This window comes from Diabrotica undecimpunctata, chromosome 10 (genome assembly GCF_040954645.1).
Source record: "Diabrotica undecimpunctata isolate CICGRU chromosome 10, icDiaUnde3, whole genome shotgun sequence".
NCBI classification, from domain to species: Eukaryota; Metazoa; Arthropoda; class Insecta; order Coleoptera; family Chrysomelidae; genus Diabrotica; species Diabrotica undecimpunctata.
Window position 1 is genome coordinate 27836932 of NC_092812.1, and position 27599 is coordinate 27864530.

Sequence of the window (27599 nt, forward strand, 5' to 3'; positions counted from 1 at the left end):
TTAAAAATATTGGAAATTTATTCAGTGTAAATATAAAATTATCACTTTTAAAATCGATAACATTACCGACCTATGAAGCAAAATCTATTTTTGATTCACTTTTTTGGTCATTCATTTTTGCAGGTACTTGCAGAGGAATAAGATTTTGCTTCATGGTAAAATAAAAACTTATAGAAAACAATATATCTATTGGACGGAGTCATTACCACTCTACAGTAAAAAAATAATCAAAAAATATGTAAAAAATTTTTAAAAAATCAGATCTATTGATATATATCAAAGAGTCTCAATTTTAAGTCCAATTAATAGATAAGTGGACTTAATCAACCATGAGCTCAGCTTCCTTTCAATCTTAGTATATTATTATTATAACAATTAAATACTATGAACCATACAAATCCATTATACTGTCACGACTCCGTAAATATGAAGTGTGCTGCTAGAGTAATAGCAAGTATAATTAAACTGTTTTGTACATCACTAGCTGCGCTGCGAAAATATTGTGGCTTTCCTGAAACATACATATAATTAGACAAGTGGTCCAATAGACTATTTTATTATATACAAGCAACAACATTATCACTAAAACAAAAAGCTTCAGAAATTCTAATAATAAATTATATATTACATTACTAAATTCTACCTTTGACTCCGGAATTGTGTCTTTTTTTTGTTATTTTTTAAAATATTTTATTAGTAGATAAACTTCTAATCCACTTTCTCAAATGGCGGCCACCACTTAGGTGATAATGGCACAACAAGGACTCACAAAATAGCTGTCAGCCGCGTCAGTAGGGATGTGGTTATGCCTTCATGACGTCAGTGGTGGCAGCCATTGGAGAAAGTAGCAAGGAAGTTATCGTGTTTATCTACTTTTGTTCCAACCACTTTTTGTGCCACCGTTATTATTTGATTGATATTTCAGTATCTAAATTTAGTTTCCTCTATCGATGTCTCTCCCCGGTAATTTTCTGGTTGTTTCTTAGAGTTTTAAAATGTATTGAATAATTCGAACCTTTTTACCAGCATCAAAGCTTATGCCCAGTTAAAAACATTAATGTTTCCGTTAATATACAAGGTAAATGAACGTTTCACTATATTTCAATTTTCCAAATTCTGAAATGATATCCAGGGCGAGTTTTTAGTTCGATATCGGTTGATAATTCAGTTATGGTATAGAATATCCAAAAAACTTATTTAGAAAAAGTGTAGGCAATAATATTCTCCATACTTGGAAAATATGTGGAATTCCACAGGGTGATTACTAACTATGTGGTACAGCAAACATACATATTTAAATGGAATACCCTATATACTTTTTTAAATTTGTATTCTTCGCATAATTCTTGATCTTATAGTATTGGGTTTTGCATTACTATACAGAGTGTTTAACCAGTTATTACCATTTTTATTTCGAAATCCCTACGAAATCAACACCATGTATATAAAGAAGTAATGCATAAACAATTACTTATTTTATATAATAAAGTAAACAATATATTGTAGTTTTTAAATTAAGTTTAATTGAAATCATTGACAAAAATTTGCATACAAGGTGAAATACAAAACAAAATTACGATTTTCTCATTTTTTTTAATGGATCACCCTATATTTTATTTTTTAGAAATATTGTATTTATGACACTCTTTCATTTTTATATAGCATTCCCTATACCTAAACTCATTATTTTGCGAGATAACCCTAAAACTCTTCTTAAAGATAATTCACACAAGAATATACAACAGATGTGAAAGAGACATTAGCCCCACACAGTTCGGTTTCAGACAAGGATTTGGCACAAGAGAAGCACTTTATAGCTTAACTGTCCTACTTCAGAAATGCAGAGATCAGCAAAAAGACGTCTTCCTATGTTTTATAGATTGCCAGAAAGCGTTCGATTGTGCTAATCATTCAGAATTAGTAAGATTGCTCCAGGAACGTTCGATAGATGAGTTCTTAAAATCATAAAGAACCTTTATATGAATCAAGTGGCATCTGTGAGAGTAGGACTGGCATCTACATCATATTTCTCGATCGAAAAAGGTGTACGACAGTCTTGTGTTCTCTAACCCCTCCTTTTTAATCTTTACTCTGAAACGATTTTCGATAGAGCCTTAAGTGATACTGAAGATGGAATCAAAATCAACAGACAGACTATTAGTAATCTTCGCTATGCTGATGATACAGTCATAATAGCTGATAGCCAAGAAGCGCTACAACGACTAATAGATAGAATAAAAACTGAAGGAGAACGACTGGGCTTGAAGATTAATAAGACGAAGGTAATGGTGGTTAGCAGAACACGAAATATGCAATTAAATATAAGAGTAAACAATAAGAACATCCAAAAGTACCCAAGATTCAGATATCTCGGTAGTTGGATAACTGAAGATCTAGATCCAGACATAGAGATACGTAGCAGGATTTAGCAAGCCAGAACAGCATTTACTAATATAAGAGCCTTGTTAAGCAACAGCAGCCTTAACTTAATGCTTCGATATCGCGTTGTAAAATGTTACATTTACTCCATACTGCTATATGGTGTAGAAACCTGGACCATAAAGGCCAATGTGATGAACCGATTGGAGGCCTTTGAAATGCGGGTATTTAGAAGACTACTTAAAATTCCCTGGACAGATCACACAACAAATGTCGAAGTATTAAATCGAATGGGCAGAGAACGAGAATTGCTGCCAATAATAAAAAGAAGGAAAACTGCTTATCTGGGTCATATATTTCCAAATTCCAAGTACCAGTTATTAAAGCTTATTATGGAAGGGAAGATAGAAGGAAAACGGGCCACCGGAAGAAAGAAATACTCATGGCTTAAAAACATAAGGGATTGGACAAACCTCGATGCCCATGCACTCTTTAGAGCCACACAAGACCGAGAGGAGTATGCCAGAATTGTCGCCAACATCCACTAATTGGATAGGGCACCAAAAGAAGAAGAAGTTCACCCTGTAAACAAATTTTACTCAATGATTTCAGTTAAACTTAATTTAAAAACTGTGTTTATGTTTATTATGATAATTTATATATATTATAAACTAATGTTTAATATGAATGACTTCTTTATATACATGGTGTTGATTTCATAGGGATTTCGAAATAAAAATGGTCATAACTTGTTAAATACTCTGAATAGTAATGCGAAGCCCAATATTATAAGAACAAGAATTATGAGAGGAATATAATTATGGGATAGGGTGAAAATATATACCATTTAAAAAATTGTATGTTTGCTATACAATTTATATGTATATATTTCCAAGTATGGAGAATATCATTGCCTACATTTTTTCTAAATAAGATTTTTGGATATCTTGTACCACAATTTAATTATCGACCGATGTCGAGCTAAAAACTCACCCTGTAGGTTGTAGTTTAAAACCCTTTAGAACTAACAACATCTCAGAATGAAAACCTGATATTATTTCAGTTAAAAAACGAATAATACCAAATTAGTTTTTGAACTATATTTTGTGGTATAGACGTAACTTGATGTTATTATTTTTACTTCTTCTAGTATAAAAGATATAAAAGTTTTTTATCTTTTTTTCTATCAAATAATTAGACATTTACATTTCCTATTTTGGCACAATTATAACTGTCAGTTTAGTTACATGAATCCTTAAACCCAAAAAAATCTAATCCCTTAGCTATGACTGTCATTAGAATAAGATTAATATATAATTAAAAAATATATATTAAGGTTCAATAACTAAACTCAAACTATATATATATATATATATATATATATATATATATATATATATATATATATATATAACAAAAATTATTAAAGCAAACAACAATTTCATCTTCTAAACTACACCAACTAAAATAAAACTAAAGCTTGTACTTTAAAGCCATCACCAACAAAACCATAGTGTTAAGGCCTACCCATTTGGAATTCTTTTTCTGGAGAGCTCATTCTACCATCTCCACCATTAGAGTACGCCAACACTCTCAATTTGTAAACCTTTCCAGGAGAAAGGTTGTTGACGTATCCTTCCAGCTTTCCTCCAAACGGAATTATTGTGTCATTGGCTGTGCTTAAATCTTGATCACTTTCCCATACACGAATCTAAAAGTTTTGAGAGATAAAATTGATTTATTAAGTACGTTTACATATATAGATAAATATATTTTATCATCATTAGAAAATTTTGAACGAAAACATACCTTATAACCCTGTAATGGTTCTTCTTCTAATGACGGCTGTACATATCTCCACACAACCTTGACTGTGGATGGATTGATGCCATACACCAAGACAGAAGAAGGCGGTTTTTGGGGAGCTTTTCTATACGTACGTTCTAGAAGAGATATATAAATTTTAGACATTTTTCTTTATTTCAATCATAATTAAGGTAGGTCATGAAATCACAAAGTCACAATGCTTGCAAGAAAAAAACAATATTCTTACCAATAAAACGTTCACTCTCTGGTCCTTCTCCAGCCGAATTGTAGACCATTGCCTTAACGAAATAATAAGTATCGGGTTGAAGACCAACGATGAGAGCCCATGGTTGTATTTTTCTCGATAAATAGTATACAGCATCTTGTTCGTTCGTATCTTTTTTCCAGTATTTGATCTAAAAATGAAAATGTCTCAAATAGCACATTATTGCACAACTCTGCTAACACCTTAGATTTTTTTATAAGGTGTTAGCAGCTCAACAATTTTGCTAAGGTAATAAACTCACAGAAAAATTTCGGTCCTCCTAATAGAGGGTTATACGTAGGATTAGCAGAAAAGGAATATGAATCTTGAGCTCTGGAATACACAAGGATAGCTTAGCACTTCTACACAATATATTTCTCAAACCACCCAGACAATACAGCCCACGCTGGATCGGCTGTTCTGATAAAAAATACCATTAAACACGCAGAACTACCAAAGTATGCTCCAAATTGCTTGCAAACTACAGTTATCAAAGTCAGCATGAGATCTTACGTACTAAAAGTCACAGCAGTCTACTGTCCACCCTGACACAACTTAAAGAAAGAAGATTTCAAGAAATTATTTGGATCTTGTCTCACAACAACTAAAGGCAAAAACCTAGTAAGCCTAATACATGAAAACAACTACCACCATTTGTCAACAGGCTCTCCCACATACTGACCAAAGGATCCAAACAAAACATCTGTTCTGTTGGATCTATTTACCACTCAGGACATCTCTCCTGCTTACATGGAAGTCATGCCAAGCTATGACTTTTCATCCGACCACTCCCCAATTATAGCAACCATTAGCAGCTTCATAGTCTACAAAACGGCCACACCAAAACTGCACACCGGGATAACTAACTGGGACAAATACCGTAGCAAATTAGAAGAAGATATCAGTCTACAAGTAAGCCTCAAAACAAGGGAGATAGATGAAACACTAACAGCCTTAAACAACACTCTCATGGAGGCCGTACAAAATTCCACACCTGCAAACAATACAGGTAGCAAAGATCAGTACATCCCAGCTGAAATAAAAAAGATGGTAGCTCAAAAAAGGAAAGCTAGGACCAAAAGGCACCGAACCCATGCCCCAGCAGACAAGACTACATTAAACAGGCTAAGCAATCAACTAAAATGCAAACTTAACGAGGAACAAGAACTGTCATTTACAAACTACATAACATACATCTTAAGCGGCACGACAACTCAATATGGAAACCGATCAAACACTCCAAAAACCCTTAAACTCCGTTATCTCCAATTAGAAACCAACACTACAGTGCGCCAGAAATGATGAGAAAAAAACAATGCTATTTGCCAAATACCTAGCTCAAGTATTTACTCCCAACAACGAAGTTCCAGACATTGAAATTGAAAGAGACACAAATAACATTCCAGCGAACATACCAGTAATCGGACCACTAACTAAAAACGTTCATCAACGTTTTCAATCATTATCAAAACAGTTTCATAAAAAAAAAAGTACAACAATAAATTCAATATTTACTAATTCCAAAAGCAGAAAAAAATCCACATGAGGTTTCATCATATAGACCAATAAGTCTACTACCAATCGCATCCAAAATACTTGAAAGGTTACTATTACAAAAAATTAACTCATACTCCAATACGGAGGAATTTGTACCCAACCACCAATTTGGCTTTTGAAAAGAACATTTAACGATAGAGCAGGTTCACGCAGGTACACTCCATAAATTCTGCAATGGAAAGCTAACAGTACTTCATAGCTGCCTTTCTAGACGTTAGTCAAGCCTTTCACAAGGTTTGGCACAGGCCTGATGTTCAAAATCAATAAATATCTTCCCATCACCTACCTGAAACTGTTAAAATCCTATCAAGTTGAAGATGATGGGCTATTGAAGAAGACGTTTTAGTTAGTCGGTAAAGAAACCGACAAAATTTGTTGAAAATAGTGAAATATACTCTATGTAATATGTCAAATTTGGAAGAGTAATCACTATTTCTATTTTTTTAAGTATCTAAGAGATTTGTGTCGCCTGCAAAAATTTTGAAAGATAACCACATGTTGCCTTTGTGTCCAGTTTTACATATTCCTGTTTTTAAGAAGCCGAGTCAAAGGTGTGTTCCAGTACCCCAACTTTCAACCTCGGATTTGTATTCGTCCTAATTAAGAAGCCGTTTCAGAATACTTTTCCCAGTGGAGAATTTGTTCGTGTGGCAGGGAGTTTAAATTCCAGTTCCCAACCTCCGAAATTTAAAGTTATTTAGTGAAATCAAGGTAACTTTTTTTTGTTTTTAACTTTCAAAGTAAAAATAGACATTTTTTAATAATAATAATTGCTTTTATGCAATTTAAAAATATTGTAATAATTAAAATTGTAAATTTTAGGGCGTGGCCATTGCTGTCATTTTATTTGGTCTCTGTTATAAAATTGAATGTTGACATATGACAGCTGGCAACTAGCTTTATTATTTTTTTTTGACATTAGTTTTTAGAAGGTTAACCTCTATATCGTCGGTATACTGCGAAAACCAGGTAAATGTCGGAATACCGAAAACGAGAAAAAACATTTTTTAAGTTTAGTTTTTTATTGTGAATTAAGCAGTCAGCTTGTTTTTGATATTAGGTATTCTAGTGAAAGATGCATATATCTGAAATGATATTCTATCATTAGTTTGAAAAAAATGAGACACCTGACTAATCCTAAATTTAACTTGGAAATGCTATCACTTACCTGGTTTTACCTGTAAATCTAAATAAATCAATTACTCTTCAAATAACATATTTAACACAAATATATTAAACCAAGTATAATATTTTCCAGTTTTGTGATCGAGATATGAGGCTTTTACTAGGTAATAGCAATGTTTTAAGGTATTAGTCGATATTAATGACATTTAACTGGTTTTCCCTGAAAATTTTATTAACAGCTGTTTGTAGTTATAGTTATTATTTATATGAATAACAAGCAATTTTATAGAAAAAAATAAATTTATTCTGAATATAATAATAACAATATTATTATTATGAGCCTTCCTCGTCCGATTCGTCACTGAAAGCAGGCTCTGGCAAGATGTCCGATACATCATTTCCCGTTTTCAAATTACGATACCATCCGTGATATTTCTCCGGTATCACTCCCTTATCACATAGCTGTACCAAATCTCTTATTTTTGCTATGCTAATTGGCAAATGTGCATCATAAAGTCGCTTAAGTTCTTCAAGTTTGCTTGTATTAGTTGATAACTTGGCGTGCTTTTTTCTTGTTGACTGCCGTGCAGTATCAGTAGGGATATAATTGAAGCTTGTTGACCATAATTAAAATAGATTCTGTTTGTCTCTCCTTTCACAAATCTCATTATTTTTATCTTCAAGTACATTATTTTTTCGCCGTTTTGGTATTTTGTCCGGTTTTTAATTAAAGTGTGTAACAAATTTTTTAAATCATAAAAGTCGTAGTATTTAAATTCTTTACATTTGTATGGTTTCATACATACTTTTTTATCATCAACCTTGATATTTTTAGTTCCTCTTGCATTTTGAAAAACAGACAAGTAATCTGGCATCCCATAGATAGATCTGTGTTTTTTAGCGGTTTCGATACTACTATGCATATAGTCATCTTCCATATAGGAATCTCCAGACTCTAAAAATTTGTGTTCAATAACATTTAAATGGTCTATGTTTTGAAGAGCCCATAATAGTAAGGCTGCAATATACTGATTACGATTTTGTCCTCCGCAGATATCAGAAAATAAACTTATTTCACTTACATGATCTGGAACACATTTTGATAAGTAGTGGAGTATAATGCTTCCTGTTTCAGAACTTCCTAGTCTACCGTTAATTTCTGACCTGGCAAAACAGTAATGCGGCTTCATATACACACAAATTGTAGACGCATAATTTTCGAGAATAATATAGTTGTCCAGTCAATCCACTTGGAATCTGTAGTACGGCCTGTAGATCGAAAGTAATTGAAGCAAAATCCCGTTGTTCATTTGATCTTTTCTTATCATTTTGTTTTTCAAGATTACATACTTCTTTTCTTCTCCGATGTTCTCTGTAACTGTCTTCTTAATCCGATTTGTCAGTTGGATTAGCCCTATCATATTTATTACAAACTAAACATTGATCTTTTTTAGGAACAAAAAAACTTAAATTATAGTCGTTAGAAAATATTCTTCGATACGTAATTTCGCCAACACCTTCCAGCTTCTTCTGCTCACATGCATTTATATAAAGTTAATACATTTTTCTTATACTTACATTTTTGTCCAAATATCTACGCTTTGAACTTTGGCGAATATAATGTGGGCCCATGTTTGGAAAAAATTCAATATGAGCCTTTACGATTTTTCAGGTTTTACTGCTTGTTTTATTTGGGGGTGTATGCTTGCCTCTTTTATCCGTCTCTACATAACAGCCTAGAATATCAGTTTTTCTTACATCTTGTATTAACGACGCTGATATACAAATTGTCTTACAAAAAAATTTCTCACATACCTGTATGTCTTGACCATTCAAAGAAATTGGAAAATGCACTTGGTTTTTTAAACTTTGACGAACTGTAACGACTCTCTTTGGTGGCTCCGTTTTAATACGTGCAATAAGAAAATGTTTCTGGCCTATATATTCTAACTTTCAATTATCACGACATAGTCCGTGTCTGTAATCTTCGCTGAAATAACTGACACATTTGTAAAAGCACTCTGAACAATTAACTAGTTTTGGCAATTTTGCTGGTCTATTCTTTTTTTTTTATCTCATAAGGCAAATCCTCAGCACGCCTCCTTTTTGCGACATTTATTACCCAATCTTTGGAGTTAGCTTTTCTCCAACGTTTTAGTGGATGTACGTCTTTCCATAATTTGTCAAGAAGTAGATTTAATATCCAACTAGCTATTTCAGTTGACACTAAACTGTTCGTGGGTGCACCTATTTCAGTATCTTTTTTTTCATCATTTAGGCTATCAAGGACAGCTGTGTGTAATTCATATAGACTTCCTAGAGAGAGCGATCCCTCTTCACTTGGCTGATATGTGGAGTCTACATCTGAAAAGTCACTTTTAAAAATGGATTCCATCATTGAGACTATATTGTTCTGAGAATCATCAAGAATTAAACTGCTGTCTTCAGTTATTCTATCTGTGTATGTGTTATAAGATCATTTATGGTTTTAGCTAAGTAATCATTTCTAAATTTTAACTCAACCCGTTTTCAGGTAGAATGAAGTAAGTGTACTTAAAGGTTTTTGCTAGTCGATATGAAAAAGAAATTTTAATAAATCATACAAGTAAAATGTATTAATGACACTTATCACCTTTTTACTGAAATATGGTATGCAGTAGTAGAAATATATTGTTGTCTGGCATAATAATATATGTGGGCTTACTTTGTTTTACATGCAACAGAACTTTGATTTTATGAAAGTAAGCAGCGATATATTGTTTTATTTGAAAATAAAAAGTTGGTTAGGTGTAACTTATTTGTTTATTACACAAATTATCTGCTGAATGGTAAGTCATATCATTTATTGGGTTTTACCTGTATGTAGAGCGAAAAAAGCTGAGAATTTTGGTATACTTAGCTAAATATTTTAAAATTTGTCATTTACCTGGTTTTCGCAGTATACCGACGATATATGGTTTCACTTAAAAAGTTAATTCTTTACTAGTAACAATTTTTTTGTTAGTTTTGTAGCATCTCCCACTTGTAAACAGAGTTTGTAAACGGATAGCACATATTTAGTAAGTTTTTTCTTCTTTTTTATTTTGGTATAGATCTTTGTAACTATTAATATCGTATTTTGTACCATTTATATCTGTAACTGTTTGTGTCGAGACAACAATAAATGTTTAATTTATTTCTCTAAACCAATTTGTTCATTTCCTATTTTAGAAAAGTCTCGTAACCCCTTTGTGTTTCTTTTTTAGGAAGAAGAGCCTTTTTCCTTCATCCAGCAAGAGGATCCCTCGAAGCGGCGTCCCATCTTAAATAGCTAGAGGTCCTTCTTGTAGTGTTTTGTCCATTTGTCTAGAAGATTCATGTAAGTACCCATTTGTTTCATTTTTTTTGTAGTTGCCCCTATATAATCCCGTTGCTTCATTCACTTATCCACGACCCCAGCTCTCCAAATAAACCTTGAGTGCCGTTCGCATAAGTATCGTTTATTTTGCTTGCCCTATCTCCACCCCCAATAATTTCTGTCCCAAGATTTCAACCCCCATAGTAATACCCTATGTGATACGCAAAATATTTCGTTACAGTTTCAATGTAAATGCATGCTTAAAATTTTTTGAAAATTAAATAAATCAACAGGTGACAGATACAAAAATAAAAAAAAAATTGGTATGTACTTACTCTGTGGCCAATAAGATTTCCTCTAACCTTCTCCCTAGTTTGATCAATAGGAACCCAACTGACATTCAGAGCAGTTGAATTAAAGGATTTGGCAATAACTAATTGTGGTGCCACTTGAGGCATATCTTCAGCAGAATAAATGACAGTCTCAGGACTAATAGGCCCAGCGCCTTCATTATTAAACGCTTGAACTTTAACAATATATTCTGTGTAATAATATTTGTTATCTATATTAACTACAGCCTCTCCAATATTTCCCAACTCTTCCAGTTTACGGCTCTTAAATTCAACTTCTCCGTCCTTGCGCTTCCAGAATATTTTATAATGTATTCCAGGGCTGTGTTGTTCGTCTGACCTCAAAGGCTCCCAACGAATAGTAAGATCTCCAATTTTACCTCCGCCTCCTCCAATATTCCGAGGAAAAATATAAGGTACATCGGGTGGAGTAGCATGTCTGGGACTGTGTTGCGATGGTTCACCCATTCCCAAAGAATTCCATGCTGCTACTCGAAACTCATAAACGCACCAAGGTGTAAGAATATTATCTATTGTTATCTCCTTTCTTCCAGTATATCTGTCAATTTCTGTCGCTCTAATTTGATGAGTGATATTCACCCATGTGTGATTCCAATTGGTTCTTCCGCTAATCGTATAACTGTAAATAGGCGAACCGTGGGTAGCACCATCTGTCCATTGCAGTGTAACTGATGTTTTCTGAATATTTAATACTTGGACACCACCTGGGGGACCAGGTGGGCCTTCTACTATTACTCTAGCCCTGGAATATATCCTACCTACTGCTGATTTAACAACACATTCATAATCACCCGAATCAGAGAAGGTTGCATTTATTATCCTTAGATAACCACCGTCAACTTTCTAAAAAATGTAAAAGAATATTAATATTTACTCAATAAATGTCAAAAATGAATTAACTTACTATACGATTGTAAGAATTTTTAACATCTACATCTCTTATAACCATTCCATTGTGTTTCCATATGTATGCAATATCTAACATCTCATCTGTCACAGCGTAACAACGCAAGTCAATATTTCTGCCAACAGATGTCACCATAATCTCTCGTAAAGGTTCCACAAGACGAGGACCTCCTAAAGTATGTTCATAAATTATGTTGTGTGATGTAATTTGTGTTAACATATTTACTTACGTAATACAATCAATCGACCTCGTGATTCATCAATGCCTAATTCGTTTGATGCTGTACATATGTATACACCCTCATCATCTCTAGAAACCGGGCTAATATACAAATTCCCATTTTCAAATATTTTCCTATGGCCTCCCGACCCAATAACGTTTCCATCTTTCTTCCAAACAAATTTTGGTCTAGGAGCTGCCTCTGGGTTACATTTAATGGTAACATTACCTTCTTCAGCTGCATAAGATTCGAATTCTAAAGGATTTTTTTTAAAAGAAGGCTTGAAAGCTAAAACTCTAAGTTGTGCTGATGAGTATGTGGTTTTTAAAGTATTGGAAGCTCTACATTGATACATTCCAGGATCTCTTTCTTGATCTAAGTATGATATGATCAAGACATTATCCTGGATTTTAATTCTTCCTCTATCTTCTCTATCCATATATCCTTGAACTGAAAATGGAGCTTGTGAGTATCGAGACTGAATAGATATAGAAAAACTTACCCAATTGTCGTCCATTCCTCCACCAAGTGTAATTTACATCTGGAATACCAAATGCTTCACAGGTCCAGATGAGTTCACCTTTGCTATCCATATGACTATCTTTCAGAGGAATTGTAAATGTAGGTTCAGCTAAACAAATTAAATCAATTAGGATAAAGATTATATGCCGACAAATTGTATTTTTCCTCTTTCGCATCATTATATATAAAATCTAACCAGCAAAAAGCACGTTTTTAACACACCAAACGAGGTAATTGAGGACAAACACGAGGATGTTGAATAGGTACACATTCTTAAATGTATGTCTATCAGCAGAAAGAGATGCATTTGAAACTTAAAAAATTGAATAAAAATTGTTTTACAATTAATAAATTAGATGGTTTATTTAACAATTTATTTATTTAAATAATGAATCACACAATAATAATGATCTTGGTTAAATATAAAAAACATTTGAGTATTTACTGATTACAAATTTAAAAAATGTTAAAACTGCTTTCATGAAAAAGTAAGAAAATGCACAGTGTCCTTTACCTCCGGGGTAAAGATATGTTATCTCGAATTATCACGGAAACTTTTACATTTTTTCTTCCGAAAAAATTGTCATAATTAATAACATATTAAAGTAAATCCTCACCAATATTCATCAAAATTTAATACTTTTACAGAAAAGAAAAATGAAAACATCGAAAAGAAGACGATTTTCTTCATTTTTCTCGGTAATTTTGAGGTTATGTTAAAAATGTTATAGAACAAAAGTTGTAAATTTATATTACCTACAACTTTCGCATTTGAAATTTTCCCGATACGCAAAATTCCCCCGGAAATTAAAAACATGTTACACTATTTTTTGTATTTTATATGTTTTTAAATTAATTTTATTCCAATTATTTTATTTTGCTATATTTTATTCTACTCTACTACAGTTTATTCTAAGTTATTTTATTCAATTCGATTTTATTTTATTCTATTTTATTTTACTCTACTTTATTTAAATTTAATTTTATAACTTTTTATATTTTTTATATTTTTTTAAATTTTTGATAATTTTTTATCATCATTATTGGTGCTATAGCCCTATAAAAGAGCATCGACCTTCCCAAGTCTATTACGCCAGTCAGTTCTATCCATTGCCAACTGTTGCCAGTTTGCTGCGCCTATTTTTCTACCATCCTCATCTACACCATCCCTCCATCTGAGTTTTGGCCTATCCCTACCTCTACTTCCCACTTATTTCCCACCATTTATAATTTTTTTTTGTAAATTTATAATTCTTTGTATTTTTTTATAAAATTTTATCTTTTTGTTTATTTATCTTTAGAATTTTATTTTATTTCACTAAATTTTATTTAATTTTATATAGTTTTATTTAATTTCACTAAATTTTAATTTATTTTATTTTATTTTTTACTATTTTTAATTAATTGTTCATAACTTTTTATATTTTTTTATAATTTTACATTTTTTTTATTCATTTATAATTTTTTATATATTTTTTAAATTTGTTATACAATTGTTTAGAATTTTTCAACGTTTTTATTTTTTATAATTTTTTATATATATTTTTTAAATCATATAATTTTTTAATAATTTTGTGCACTTTATGTGCTTATGAAAATGTCACATTGCCGAAACATTGAAGCAATAGTTAAGTAGTTTTATTTACAACAGACCGACAAACCCAGGAAATAAAAAGTTTCTATTTATATACGTATATATACTGCTCGTCACGAAAAAGAGGGCACCTAGAATTTTGTAAGAATTTTTCAATAACTTTAAGTTTATACAATTTATTCTAATGTAACTAAATTCCCACAACGCAGCTTTTAGCGTCTTTTAGGCACCGACAAACTGTGCCGACAGGTCAATTAAGGATTTGCAGAAGTTTGCAGAATTGATATCAGTTTTACGACTTCAGATAATGCACTTATTGATTGTACCTTATTTTTCTTGGAATATGGCTATTCTGTTTTTCAAAAACCTTTCACTAGTTGTTTGAAGAGTAAACTTGTGCAATTTTTAAATTAAAAACTATGGCTGAGAAATTTGCTAGATCTGTTCAAATTGTTACTTTGATTGGTAATGGAATGAGTCAAAGAGAAGTCAGGCAGGTTCAGGCCAGAGAAGAATCACGACGACCAGAGAAGACCGTTCTTTACAACGCACTTCTTGGCAAAATCAGTTCTTTACGGCTAGATTAATCCAAAACCGTTCAAAATGCTCACGGGTGGACTTTAAGCACTTCTACCGTGAGAAGAAGGTTGATGGAATTTGGTCTAAGGGCTCGCTGTCCAACAACAGGACCTTTGTTAACAGCAGCACATCGACAACGCCGACTACAGTTTGCTAGAGACCACGAGAATTGGACGATAGAAGATTGGAAAAATGTTTAGTTTAGTGATGGGTCCAGGATGGTTCTTTATGGCTCAGATGGTCGCATCAAAATATACAGAAGACGTGGGGAACAATATGCTGCTTGTGTTCGACGAGTACGTGTTGCTTTTGGAGGAGGTTCGGTAATGTTTTGGGCAGGCATTTCATTCGAGGGCCGTACTGATCTCGTATTTATCGATAGAGGAGCGTTGAATGCGCACCGATACATTACCGAAATTCTAGACGAACATGTAATGCCTTTTGCTGGGTTTGTCGGCGAAAATTGTATTTTTATGCAAGACAACGCGCGGCCACACGTAGCCAGGATGGTAACGCAATATCTGGAAACTGTCGGTGTGCCAAAAATGAACTGGCCGGCTCAAAGTCCAGATTTGAATCCGATTGTTTGGGATTAACTCAAACGAAAGGTAAGAAACATAATACCTGCTCCAATAAATCGTGAGCAGCTTCGGTTGGCACTCATGGAAGAATGGGAAGCTTTTCCTAAAAACGACATCCAGAATTTGATCAATTCAATGCCAAATCGAGTGAGGAGTGAATTCACAATAGAGGTTGTAATAAACAGTATTAATAATCACGAATTAATTGTAATTTTATAAAGAAAACAGAAAAAATGTACAATGTTAATTTTTTTTTATTTTTCAATAAAATCATTATTTTGGAAAGTTATTTTTTGAAATGATTGCATACTGCTTTAGAACATACTAGCGGACCAACTCGACATCGAGTTTTGATGTAAGGTTTGCTGATATTTAAGAGGGGCGGAGTCTAACGATCCATCGTTTCCGTCGCCTGGTGTAAATGTTCCAAAAATCCTAAAAATAAACTGTATCGACGCCAATTTCTTTAAATTGAAAATCGATACAGTAGTTTTTTAGGATTTTCAGGAAGATTTACATTAGAAAACGGAAACAATATGATTGTTAGACTCCGCCCCTCTTAAATAAAAAACGAAAGTAAAACCGGAAGTAACTTTTTTTTTGCATATTTTAGATTGTAAAATGCCACGTTTAAGAAAAAGAAGTCGGTTTGAGAACTCTAACTAACTAAATTTATATTTAAATATTATTTAAATTTAAAAAATACAGAAAACAGTATGATGCTCCGCGCTAGTCTACACTACCGCCTACTGTTCCACTTTTTTGAGAATTTTTAAAAAAAATAAATAAAAAAATTATATATAGAAAAAATAAAAATATAAAAAAAATTTATAAAAAATGTAAAATTCCTATACTTTACTATAGGAAAAATTCATTTTATGGCCGCCATTTTTAAACCGGTTCGAATTTTTTAAATTTTAAACCTTAGGGGAATCTACTCAACAATCTGTTTAATTATTCGAAAAAATTATTCTCCTATCTATCACCGTTTAGGAGGAGTATTGCGCACAAGAAAAGGGCTTAGCCTTTTAGTATATAAGATTCTTAAACATTACATAAACATCTAATGACAATCACTTTGTGGTATGATTCGTAAAAATTAAAAAATGGCAGAAATTTTAGGTGGCCTCTTTTTCGTGACGCACAGTGTACATTAATTATAGTTACTATTAAGAGCCTTTATATCAACAATAAAAATAACTAAGATATTGTGTGATTTACCTTGAATGTTCAGTACAACACTGTTTTCAATACTGGCTCTATCGTTATAGGCACGGCAAACGTATTCTCCCTCATCCTCCACATGCACTTTTGGAATTACTAGAACTCTATTGTAACTTGTCATATAGGCATTTCTTGGTAAACTACCTCCCTTTCTGGTCCAGTTATAGCTCGGAACTGGACTAAATAAATAATTAATTAACAAAGATTAAAAAAAAAACGAAAATTTGTACTTACTATCCAAAAGCAATACATTCTAATTTAACATCTTTTCCTGCTGTGGGAGCTTCTGGAAAAGCCTTGGGAAAATTGTTTGGAAATTTCAGTTGTTGGTAGTTGGCTGAAACATAAAAATATTTAAATAACATAGCTAATATAATATTCAGAACAAACTTACAGTGGGGATTAACTCTCAGTTGAAAGAATGGGCCGTTCCTACCAGAATCTGAAAACTCTGAATCAACACTACAACTGTAATTGGCTCTGTCAATCGTTTCCAAAGCAGAAAAGTATAAGGCTCCATCGTTGGAAGAAAAGACTCGTTTATCTTCCTCAACGAAGTTGGGAAAGTAGTCACGTGACCAAGAATATCTGACAGAAGGGAAGTGATTCGGTGGATCACAGTAAATTGATTTTCCCCAGTTCTGATCACCAGATTCAGGTGAACGTTTCAGAACAAATTCAAGGATAAATCCAAAGTTTAATTGAACACTTTCTGATATAACTGTCCCAAATCTATTGGAAGCTTTGCAGTGATATGTTGCATGATCAAGTTTTTGTTGGGGATTATGGATGATTATGGTACCTCCACTGATAGTATAACGGCTATCTTTTAAGGGATCTATCAAATGGGCAATCAGTTTGTCATTTTCATAATCTTCACGATACCATTCATATGTAGGCGTTGGATATCCTCCTGCAAAACAGCTGTAACAAAACAATTGTATCATTACCAATAAAAAAAATGCTTACATGAATAGGGATAAAAACTTTGCAGTGCTGAATGCTGTTGAGGCAACAACATAAAACAAACAACTAAGTATAACCAAAACATAAATTGTGTCGCAACAATATTGTCCAATGAGAAGATCAGTGTAATGACTACTAGGCCTATATCATATTTAACCAGTAAAAATGCTTACCTTATACTAACATCATTTAATAATTTCCTTTTAGAAGTATCGAAAGTGGCATCCACAGGTTGTTTAATGAAATAAGGCCCTCTAGGTATTTTTTCAGGATCAGTTACATCAATCCCATATGTGAAACTTCTATCTTCAATCACCAGTCTTTGTACTGCTAATATATTTGCTTCACAGATAAACAACAGAGGTTCATCACCCCTAACAGGTTCAAATACCCAATGTAAATGAGTCCTGGAAAAGTTATATGCTAGGTAATCTCTTCCATAAGGAAAATCGATTTCCAAAATTGCGTTATCCATATTAGCTAATTGAGTGCCATCAGCATTTGTGTAATAATTTGGAGAAGTTTGATGTGCCCCTATGTACCATCTCCTATGTTGAGGGTCTATAGCATTTAACTGATTAATAATAAAGCCATGTTCATCTGAGTTACTTATTGAAACTAAGTCAGATCCTCCGTTATCTGGACTGTAGGTCTGAAAATAAAGTTACATCAATAACCAAAAAAGTCAAAGTGTATAGACATTTATCAACCTTTCAGTAAAGAAATCAAAATATCGTGAGTTAAACATTCAAACTAATTATAAACTTAGTATCAACTTAAAGTTAATTTTTTAAGCTAATGAAATGCATGTAATGCAAGGAAGGTGGTACTGACGAAGAAATATTTCATTGTGATAGCTGTAAGCGACCATTTCACAAAAATAATTATTGCTCTGGTCTTTGTACATTAGAGACTAGGATTATGGAGTTAAAGAAGAACATTGTTATACAATTTTTGTGTCAAGAATGTAAATCTGGCATGAAACTTGTTCCAAAACTGTTCAAATTAATTGAAAAAATGCAAAAAAAGATTTTTTTTTATTGGCTTTAGGGTAAATACCCACACAGCCAGACACAAATTTTTAAAAACCGATACAATAGAAGGATTACACAGCAGAACGAGATTAATGATAAAAAATTACAGTACAGTAGACTTCTGTAAGTTCAGCCTCGGTTAGTTCGGTCTCCGCTTAGGCCGGCCAGCTCTCTGAGCATTAGTCACACACTTGGCTAGCGCCAGCCAGACGCGAGCAGGTAGAGCGCTCATCTTTACGGTAGACCTACAGTCAGTCATTATTGTTTCACTTGCGATTTTTACTGTTTATATATACAGCGCAGAATTAATAAAGGAAGGTGGAGACTCCCTATTGAATGCGATACACGAACTAATAGTGAACATATGGAATAATAAACAACTGCCACAAGACTGGAATACCGGAGTAATTATTCCACTACATAAGAAGGGAGATCAGCTTCAATGTGAAAACTACCGAGCAATAACGCTACTGACTGTGGCATATAAAATACTGTCAAATATTGTGTATGACCGATTGAGACCATATGCGGAACAAATAGTTGGGGGATATCAATGTGGTTTCCGCAGGCAGAAGTCCACAATAGATCAGATCTTCGTCTTGAGGCAAATCTTGGAAAAGACTAGTGAATTTAATATAGACACACATCACCTTTTCATTGACTTTGAGAGTGCCTATGATAGCATCCATCGAGAATTTCTGATTCATGCACTGAAAGACTTTAATATTCCAACTCAACTCATTGATATCATAAAAGAAACACTTAAAGTACAAAGCAAAATTCGAATTCAAAACGAACTAACAGATACAATTCATGTGAGAACGGGCCTACGACAGGGAGATGCCCTATCCTGTATTCTATTCAACATCACATTAGAGAAAATAATTAGGGAGTCAAAAGTCAACACCAGAGGAACAATAATAACAAAAAGTGTACAAATATTGGCATTTGCAGATGATGTTGATATCATAGCCAGAAGCGAAAGAGAGATGATAAAAGCATTTAATGCGATAGAAAGAGCGGCACAAAACAGTGGCCTAAACAAGACCCTGATAAAACCGGTCCTTGTATATGGATCAGAGACATGGACACTATCGAAAAGCGATGAAAACCTATTAGGCACATTTGAACGAAAAATCCTTAGACACATATATAAGGGGGTAAAGGAAAATGACATATGGCGCAGAAGATATAACTTTGAGCTGTACACAGCATACAACGAACCCGAGATCATAACATCCATAAAGATCGGACGTCTGCGCTGGATGGGCCATGTTGAACGAATGTTGGAGACTGAAACACCAAAACATATTATGAGACAAACACCAGTAGGAAGAAGGTCAAAGGGAAGACCCAAACTTAGATACATGGAACAAGTGGAGCAAGATCTGAAAACACTTAAGATTACCAACTGGAAAAACAAAGCAAGGAACAGAACAGAATGGCGGAAAATCCTAGAACAAGCCAGAACCCAGAAAGGGTTGTCGAGCTACTGATGATGATGATATACAGTATACTTGTGTGTATGGACAATAACTCTTTCGAGTCGTGCATTAAATTGCTTTAAAATGAGTGAAACGCGTAAAGGTAAATACAAGTCAATGGAACAGAGACATTTGCAGAGATTCAAACGTGGGCAAAAGTACAATAAACGAGTGGCGGCGCAATAAAAAAACTATCGAAGGTTTTTGTACACAGATTGAAACTGAAAAAGTTCTACAAAAGCGTTGCACCTGAGAAAAGCAAAACACGAATTGGTGGAAGATGCTCTGTGGTTGTAGTTCGTTCAAAAACGAAGACGAGGAACCCCATTAAGTGGAGCAATCCTAAAAGAGAGGGCTATGATCTCGCACTCAAGACTTCAACCAGAAGAGGCGTTCTCGGCTAGTGAGGGATGGCTCTCCCGATGGAAAAAGAGACACGGGGTCCATTTTATTGGAGTTTGTGGCGAGAAGCTGTCAGCAGACCCAACAGGGACCAAAAATTTTTCTGCAAAATTTTTAAAAATCATTGGTGACCAAAACATTGGAGTCCAGAGCAAATCTACAACATCGATGAAACTGGGTTAAATTTTAGACTTTTTCCCAGAAAAACCTTTGCCACCCCACAACAAACATCTGCGGCAGGATTTAAAGTCAGCAAAGAGAGGATAACAGTCGCCTTGTGTTTAAATACCTCGGGACCCCAAGATACTCCTATTTGACAACGCGCCTACACACCAGGAAGGTCTTTGATGTGACGATGAAAAAGAAATTAAACTGCTGTTCCTGCCACCCAATGTAACAAGTCTTCAACAGCCAATGGACCAAAGGGTCATTGAGTGCTTCAAGAGAAAGTATCGCCGAAAACTGCTTTCTGAAGTTCTTTCCAAACTGGAGGCTGATGACAACTTAGACCTCTTAAAAGTGAAGGCAGTTAATATGAAGGATGTTGTGTACATGTCAGCCAAGGCATACGAGAAAATACCACTGTCGACGTTTGTAAAGTATTAGAAAAAACTTTGGCCAAATATAGAAGATAAGATTAACCAAGCAAACACATCAGCAGATGATAACAACATTCTTGTTAACGAGCCTGATGACAATGCAGCTCTATTGCACGACCTTCAGAAACTACCGAACTGTGGTTCCATTGCTGAAGAAGTTGTTTTGGAGTGGATCAACTTTGAAAAGGAGCTACACAACGAGGTTTTGAACGACGACGAAATCGCCGAGTGTGTCATTCGACAAGAAAATGAGAAGGATAACGACACAGATGCTGCTGAGAAAGAAGAGGATGATCATCATCATAATCATTTTGGCTTTACAACCCTGTGTGGGTCCTAGCCTCCCCAAGAATTTTTTCCAGTCGCCCCTATCCATCGCCTTCCTCCGCCAAGCACGTATTTCCATATTTCTCATATCTTGATCTATGTTATCTAGATGAAGAGGATGATGAAGAAAATAAAATGAGCCACGCTGAAGGCAAAGCAGCTTTGCAACTGGTAGCTACCTATATCGAACAGCAAAAAGAAGCAACTGCCATCGAGGTAATGATTATTAAAAAGTGGCGTGACTTTGCACATCAAAAATCATTAGAAAAGAAAATTCAGACTGACTTTTTTAAGTGTTTAAGAAGCCAAACCACCAATGTGCCATAATATTTTTAAATTTTATTAGACCTAGAGTTCTGTAAGTATTGTTTTATAGTATTTTTGTAATGGTCTATTTTTTCATATATGTGTTAAATATATGTCAGAGTATTCCTCTGTGTTGTCTTCTACTTAATGTACAAGTGTTTTAGATAAGCATCGGTTAGTTCGGCCACTTTTAAGTTCGGCCTAGGGTCCGGTCCTGAAGTGGCCAAAATTACGGGAGTCTACTGTATTCTAAACACCAGGAAGATATTATAACTCAGGTATTTGAAAGACAAGAGAGAATGAACAACTTAATTATTCATAATCTTATGGAACCTGTGTTCATAAGTGCTATGCGTTGGAAAGATACAAAAAAGTCTAGCTTCCACTTATGTCAGATAACAGCCATTCAAACTATCACTTTATCACAACAAACAAACAAAGCAGTTTTGTTATGACAGAAAAAAAAGCGGTACCTTGTTGTAGACTGTCCACAGATCATCAAAGAATACAACAGTCATATGGGTAGTGTTGATTTTATGGATGGTCTAATGGATAGATATGGAATGAAGATTGTATGCATGACAAAACAAGAAGCTGCACATATTATTAGAAGTCTGATACTCAGGTACATTATATAAACTGCAATCTGAGTTCACTATTTTTCAGATTTTTAGTTTTTCTATTGTTTTATTTTGACTTCAGAGATGGTAATTATATATCGATAAATGATAATTTGGCAGGTATTAATTGGGACAACTTATTTTATGAATTAGATATTGAGTCTGCTGTGCAAAAGCTTTATGAAACTCTAGATGATGTCTTTAATCAGTTTATTCTATAAGTTATTATATAAGAAAACTCATTAAAAGCTCTAACTTTCCAAAATGGTTTTCCCCCATATTTAAAAAATTTAATTGTTGCAAAGAAAACTAGTCACAAAAAATATTTACAAACAAAGTCTGAAGCAGATTACTTGATATTTTCTAACTTAAAATTTTGGGTCAATGCTTTTTAAATGCATTCATTTTTTTCGAATCCGGAGAAAACTAACAAATATTTTTGAAAAATTTAAACGCAGAATGAAAGATTACATTATTACCGAGGGCCGAAAGTCCCTTAGAATAAACAAAAAGTTTTTTTGAATGAAATATTTGAAATTAAAAATCACACTGAATTTTCTCTTTTTTTTTTCACCCCTGTAACTTATTAAAATAAACATTATAGAAGTTTTTAGGGACTTTCGGGCCTCGGTAATAATATATTCTTTCATTCTGCGTTTAAATTTTTCAAAAATATTTATTAGTTTTCTCAGGAGTCGAAAAAAAAAGAATGCATTTAAAAAGCATTGGCCCGAAATTTTGCGTCTATGCTCTTAAGATCTAAATGTAAAATAGAAACTCAAAAATGTCACTCTTATTATATCAAAACTGTTGGTAACAACCTGAAAGATAATCCAGCACATTTCTGGAGATACATTAATGATAAAAAAATGTTCCAAATCAAATAGACTAAGAACTTTTGAACTTTTTCATATAAATTTTCATTCTACCAATTATGCCTGCAATAATCATTTGATATGGCTTTAAGATTTTTAAATAGTCACTGTGATGTAGATCCTTTCAATTTAAGTTTAAATCAATTTAAAACCATTATTTAGAGTAAACGCTAGAATTATTTCTAAGTATTGTATTTTAGAGTGTAGTTATAAGATAAATTAGATTAAAAAATATAATGTTATATTATAATGCTGTAATGGGGTGATCCCATGTATTTAATAAATAAAATAAAATATTTTCTTATTTTTATATTGTATTCATTAAGCTACATTTTTGTTTTTATTTTAACATTTTAAGTTATTCTATTCAAACTATTCTAAGCCTGTTCTAATTTTCGACACCTAAACTGTTATAACTAGACGTCGGCAAATATGCATATTGCATAAAGTGCATAAAAGTTCAGATTTTTATACTGTATTTGAAAATTTTTAAACATACCAATTTATTTCAATTCTTGTATAAAATTTTGTAGTCATTTTAATTAAGAAATGATCTAAGTACATAATCTCTACGGGTACAAAACATTTACAATTTCAAAGAAGATCAATTTAAGTAGCCCTCAACATTCTTAGAAAGTCTCGATCACTGAGGCATTCAGTTATTGGATAATCGCTAAGGGTTCGCTCATTTGCATTTTATGATCTAATCCCCAAATCTATCTACAATTTATTGTATCTTAACAGCAGGTAAACGGCTAATAGTTTTGTTCCTAATTTAGGGATTTTCCAAAATCTCCCAGTTTATTGAATTAGGTACCTAAACATTTCTAATTTGATGCTCAGATTTGTAAATCATTTTTGTTTTGATATTCAAAGCGTAAACACTCGTTGTGCGTAACAAAAAGGAAGATTGTGATTTTATAATGCCTAAAACAACCAGTGCTTCAACTTGGATTAAACCTTACAAAGAGCTGTCTATGGATATGGGAAAAATCTACTGTTCAGTCTGTGGCAAAATTGTAAGTATCTAATATTTTCTATTAAATATCTAATATTTCATACATACAGGGTGTTTCCAAATGACACTTACAACGTTTGACTGTAGATACTTCTCGAAAAATTGAACAAAACGATATAGTTAATGAGGGGTCAAACTTATTTACTTTTCGAGATACAGGGTGTTAAAATTAAAAAAAATTAAATTCTTTTAGTTAATAACAACAATAACTTTAAAACCAATAAACGTATTTACTTGAAATTTAGTACTCGTAGGTTGTTTTTAAATGAAAAATAGCTTCCTTTAGTGAGAAAAAATTGTCCATGGTACAATACAATGGTGTGCATTTAGAAAAATTTTTCACCTTTACTTTTTTTTATGAAGTCAGCTATTCTAAAACACAATTATTTTTATTGTAATTGAATTAACAAAAAAAAACTTTTGTTGAATTTTAAAATAAGTTATATGATGTACTAATGGTTAGTAACAAAAACTAATTTGTGGATTAATACTGCATTTAAAACACTTGGCGAGTGTTTTTTTTTCCAAACCAGTTATTTGATTAACCAAAAACACCTTGTATATTTTTATATTTTAAAGGTTGGGTTAAAATAAAGGTTTTTATTTTTATTTATAGATAGCATGTGAGAAGAAATTTCAGATAGACCAACATGTGAGAACTGCTTCACACATTGCAAAAAAAGGAAAAATAGAAGGAAAACGTCAAACTTCAATGGCTAAATGTTTCCAATCTACTTCAAAAAAATTAGATGAGCAAGAAACTTTTAATGAAGACTTGTGTCGCGCATTAGTGTCTGCAAACATACCGCTTTCAAAATTAGCAAATGTAAATTTTAGTTAGTTTCTAAAAAAATATTGCAAACTTAATGTTCCAAGTGATCGGTATCTAAGAAGAAATAATGTGAACAGGCTATACTCGTCGGTGTTAATTAATATTAAGGAAGAAATTGCAGATAATTATTTTTACATATCTGTAGACGAAACCACTGATTCCTCAGGAAAGTATATTGCTCATTTATTGATTGGTGTTCTTAAAGAAGATACCTTACCAAAATCTCATCTTATTTCATGCCAGCAACTTGAGAAAACAAATGCTTTAACAATTTCGCGTTTTATACAAGAAACATTAGAAACTTTTTTTCTTCCGACAACTATTCCTTCTAATAAATTACTGCTTATTTTATCGGATGCTGCTCCTTATATGGTGAAAGCAGGACAAAATTTAAAAATATTTTTCCCAGATTTAATACATGTTACTTGTGTAGCGCATGGATTTTAACAGAGTTGCAGAGGAAATACGAAAAAGTTTCCTCTTGTAAATACCATGATATCCAGTGTCAAAAAAGTATTTCTTAAATCTCCTATAAGAATTCAACTTTATAAAGAAACGCTACCTAACATTCCTCTTCCACCACAACCTATTTTAACGCGATGGGGAACATGGTTAGAAGCAGCTAATTTTTATGCAGATCATTTTGTTAAAATAAAGAACATAATTGATACGTTAACAGATGAAAGTTCCCAATCTCTTTTGGATTCTAAACAAACTTTTCAGAGTAACTTGCTTCAACAAGAACTTTCATTTATAAAATCAAATTTTAGTTTTGTTCAAAAAACAATTACTCAGAATCACCAAAACTGTCATTGTTATAAAGTACAGCATTAATAAAAGAATTTGTGTCATGTTGTCGGAACGTTAGAGGTAATATTGGAAAAGATATTTTAAAAAAATTTGAAGCTACTATGGAAAAAAATAAAGGTTACCATATTCTTTCTGAAGTAGTCAGGGTTCTAGCTGGAAATATTTCGGAAACAATTAATTTAGAACCAAATGTTTTGGTTAGTTTGAAAAATGCTCCCGTTACATCAGTTGATGTTGAACGAAGTTTTTCCATATATAAATATATGTACTCAGACAGAAGCCACAAGTTCTTGTTAGAAAATTTTGAACACCACTTGGTCATTTATTGTTACCATAATTCTAAATAAGTTTATTCATACTTAAAAATGATGTAGTTACTTAAAATAAATGTAAATCTTAATGAATAGTAGGAAATATTTAGTTATGTACACTTTTTTTTTTAAATAAAATTGTTACTATTTTACGATTTTTTTATTTATTTGTATGCATATTTTGTAAAATATTTGCATATTTTCGGGTAAACACGTGCATATTTATGCGCACATTTTCTACATTTTTATTTGCATATTTGCCGAAGTCTAGTTATAACCATCCAGAGATGGTCAACTTTCTTTCTCATCTGTAGGCCAAACTATAATAGATATTAAAAAATGGACCTGAAATTCAGATAATTTGAACCAATTAAGAAGAATATTAACGGGATTAAGATAAAAAGCCATAGCAGAATGTGTATATGATTTTTCTACTTGATATATTTGTGGCAAACTTGCCTACTCCCTTTTTGATGTTTTTGTTTTTTTTTTGCAATTTTCTTGTATGTCTTACTTTCATCCAGTATGATTCACAATACTGTTAATTATAATACTTGGAATACATGGCAAAGGAGATCCCAAGTATTATCACATATTTATACGTTTGAAGGTCATAACAGTGCATTCACTATTCATTAAGGTCAACTTGAAAAACATGGTACATTAATCATTGAATCAAATAAGTGAAATACTTATCTCAAATCTTATTACTGAGAGTTCGCATTTTATATGAATATATTCATTTAAAACACATGTTCCTTTTTATTTCTACATTAACATCTGTATAAAACACAAAATGTATAAAAACTTACCTGGCATATTTTCCTTGCTTCATTATAAGCTCGAAGAGGAGACCTGACAAATTTGTAACAAGTATTTTGAAACCGAATCCAATATTGAGGACATCTCAGCTCATCAGTATTTCCATATCCAAAGTTTCTTCCATAACCATAAGCAGGATTATTTGAACTAGGATAGTTCTGGTTGTAGTTAAAATCTCTATTATATCCATTTTGGTTTTGATTAAATGTAGATCCTGGATTAAGATTACTTGCTTGATTTTGATTTAAATCAGGATAGTTGAAACCAGGATTATAATTTGAATTGGGATTATTCAGATTGTACACTTGACTATTTTCATTATTTAAAGGGTTATCATTCAAACTATTAGAACTATATGGATCTATCTGTGCAAGACTTATTCCGATAATCGAAAAACACCAAAATAATATGTACAGCAACATTTCTGAAATTTGAATAAAATAGTTAAAGAATCATTAGTTAATTATTAATAAGGGGTGTGGCATGTTTTCTTAGATTCCCTGTATATTATATATCTCATTTAAAATATTGAGACCTAAAGAGAATATCTATCACCACTATCACTTACCTGAACATGTATGTTGTTAACTTAACATAAAATTAATCTTAAAAGTATTTAAGCGTCATGTAACGTTCATTGTTGTTCATCGAGTATCTGTGAATAATAAAAACAATCTAATGACATGACATCATCATGACATTAGTCACAGACCACCAATATGAAAA

The 27599-nt window shown here is 32.6% G+C and overlaps 1 protein-coding gene across 1 annotated transcript; it reads right to left on the reverse strand.

Annotated features, from left to right (window-relative positions):
• Cont (Contactin) lies at nt 1-27599 on the reverse strand. The gene is made up of 14 exons (XM_072546523.1): nt 27442-27599; nt 26864-27297; nt 17607-18085; nt 16862-17391; nt 16702-16804; nt 16465-16646; nt 12470-12598; nt 11977-12417; nt 11745-11917; nt 10805-11683; nt 4433-4601; nt 4189-4322; nt 3907-4090; nt 1-511 (listed from the first exon to the last, which is right to left on the reverse strand). Exons 2-14 carry the CDS (start codon nt 27293-27295, stop codon nt 411-413), a joined length of 3936 nt encoding a protein of 1311 aa, XP_072402624.1. The 5' UTR covers nt 27296-27297; nt 27442-27599; the 3' UTR covers nt 1-410.

Bases quoted from the DNA above. Each gene is read 5' to 3' on its own strand.
- Cont (XM_072546523.1), bottom strand. From the start codon at position 27,295: ATGTTGCTGTACATATTATTTTGGTGTTTTTCGATTATCGGAATAAGT. The intron at 11,918-11,976 runs GTAAGTAAATAT...AACATACTTTAG, and splicing joins AGGTCGATTGATTGTATTAC to GAGGTCCTCGTCTTGTGGAA. The intron at 4,091-4,188 runs GTATGTTTTCGT...CAAAACTTTTAG, and splicing joins AACCATTACAGGGTTATAAG to ATTCGTGTATGGGAAAGTGA.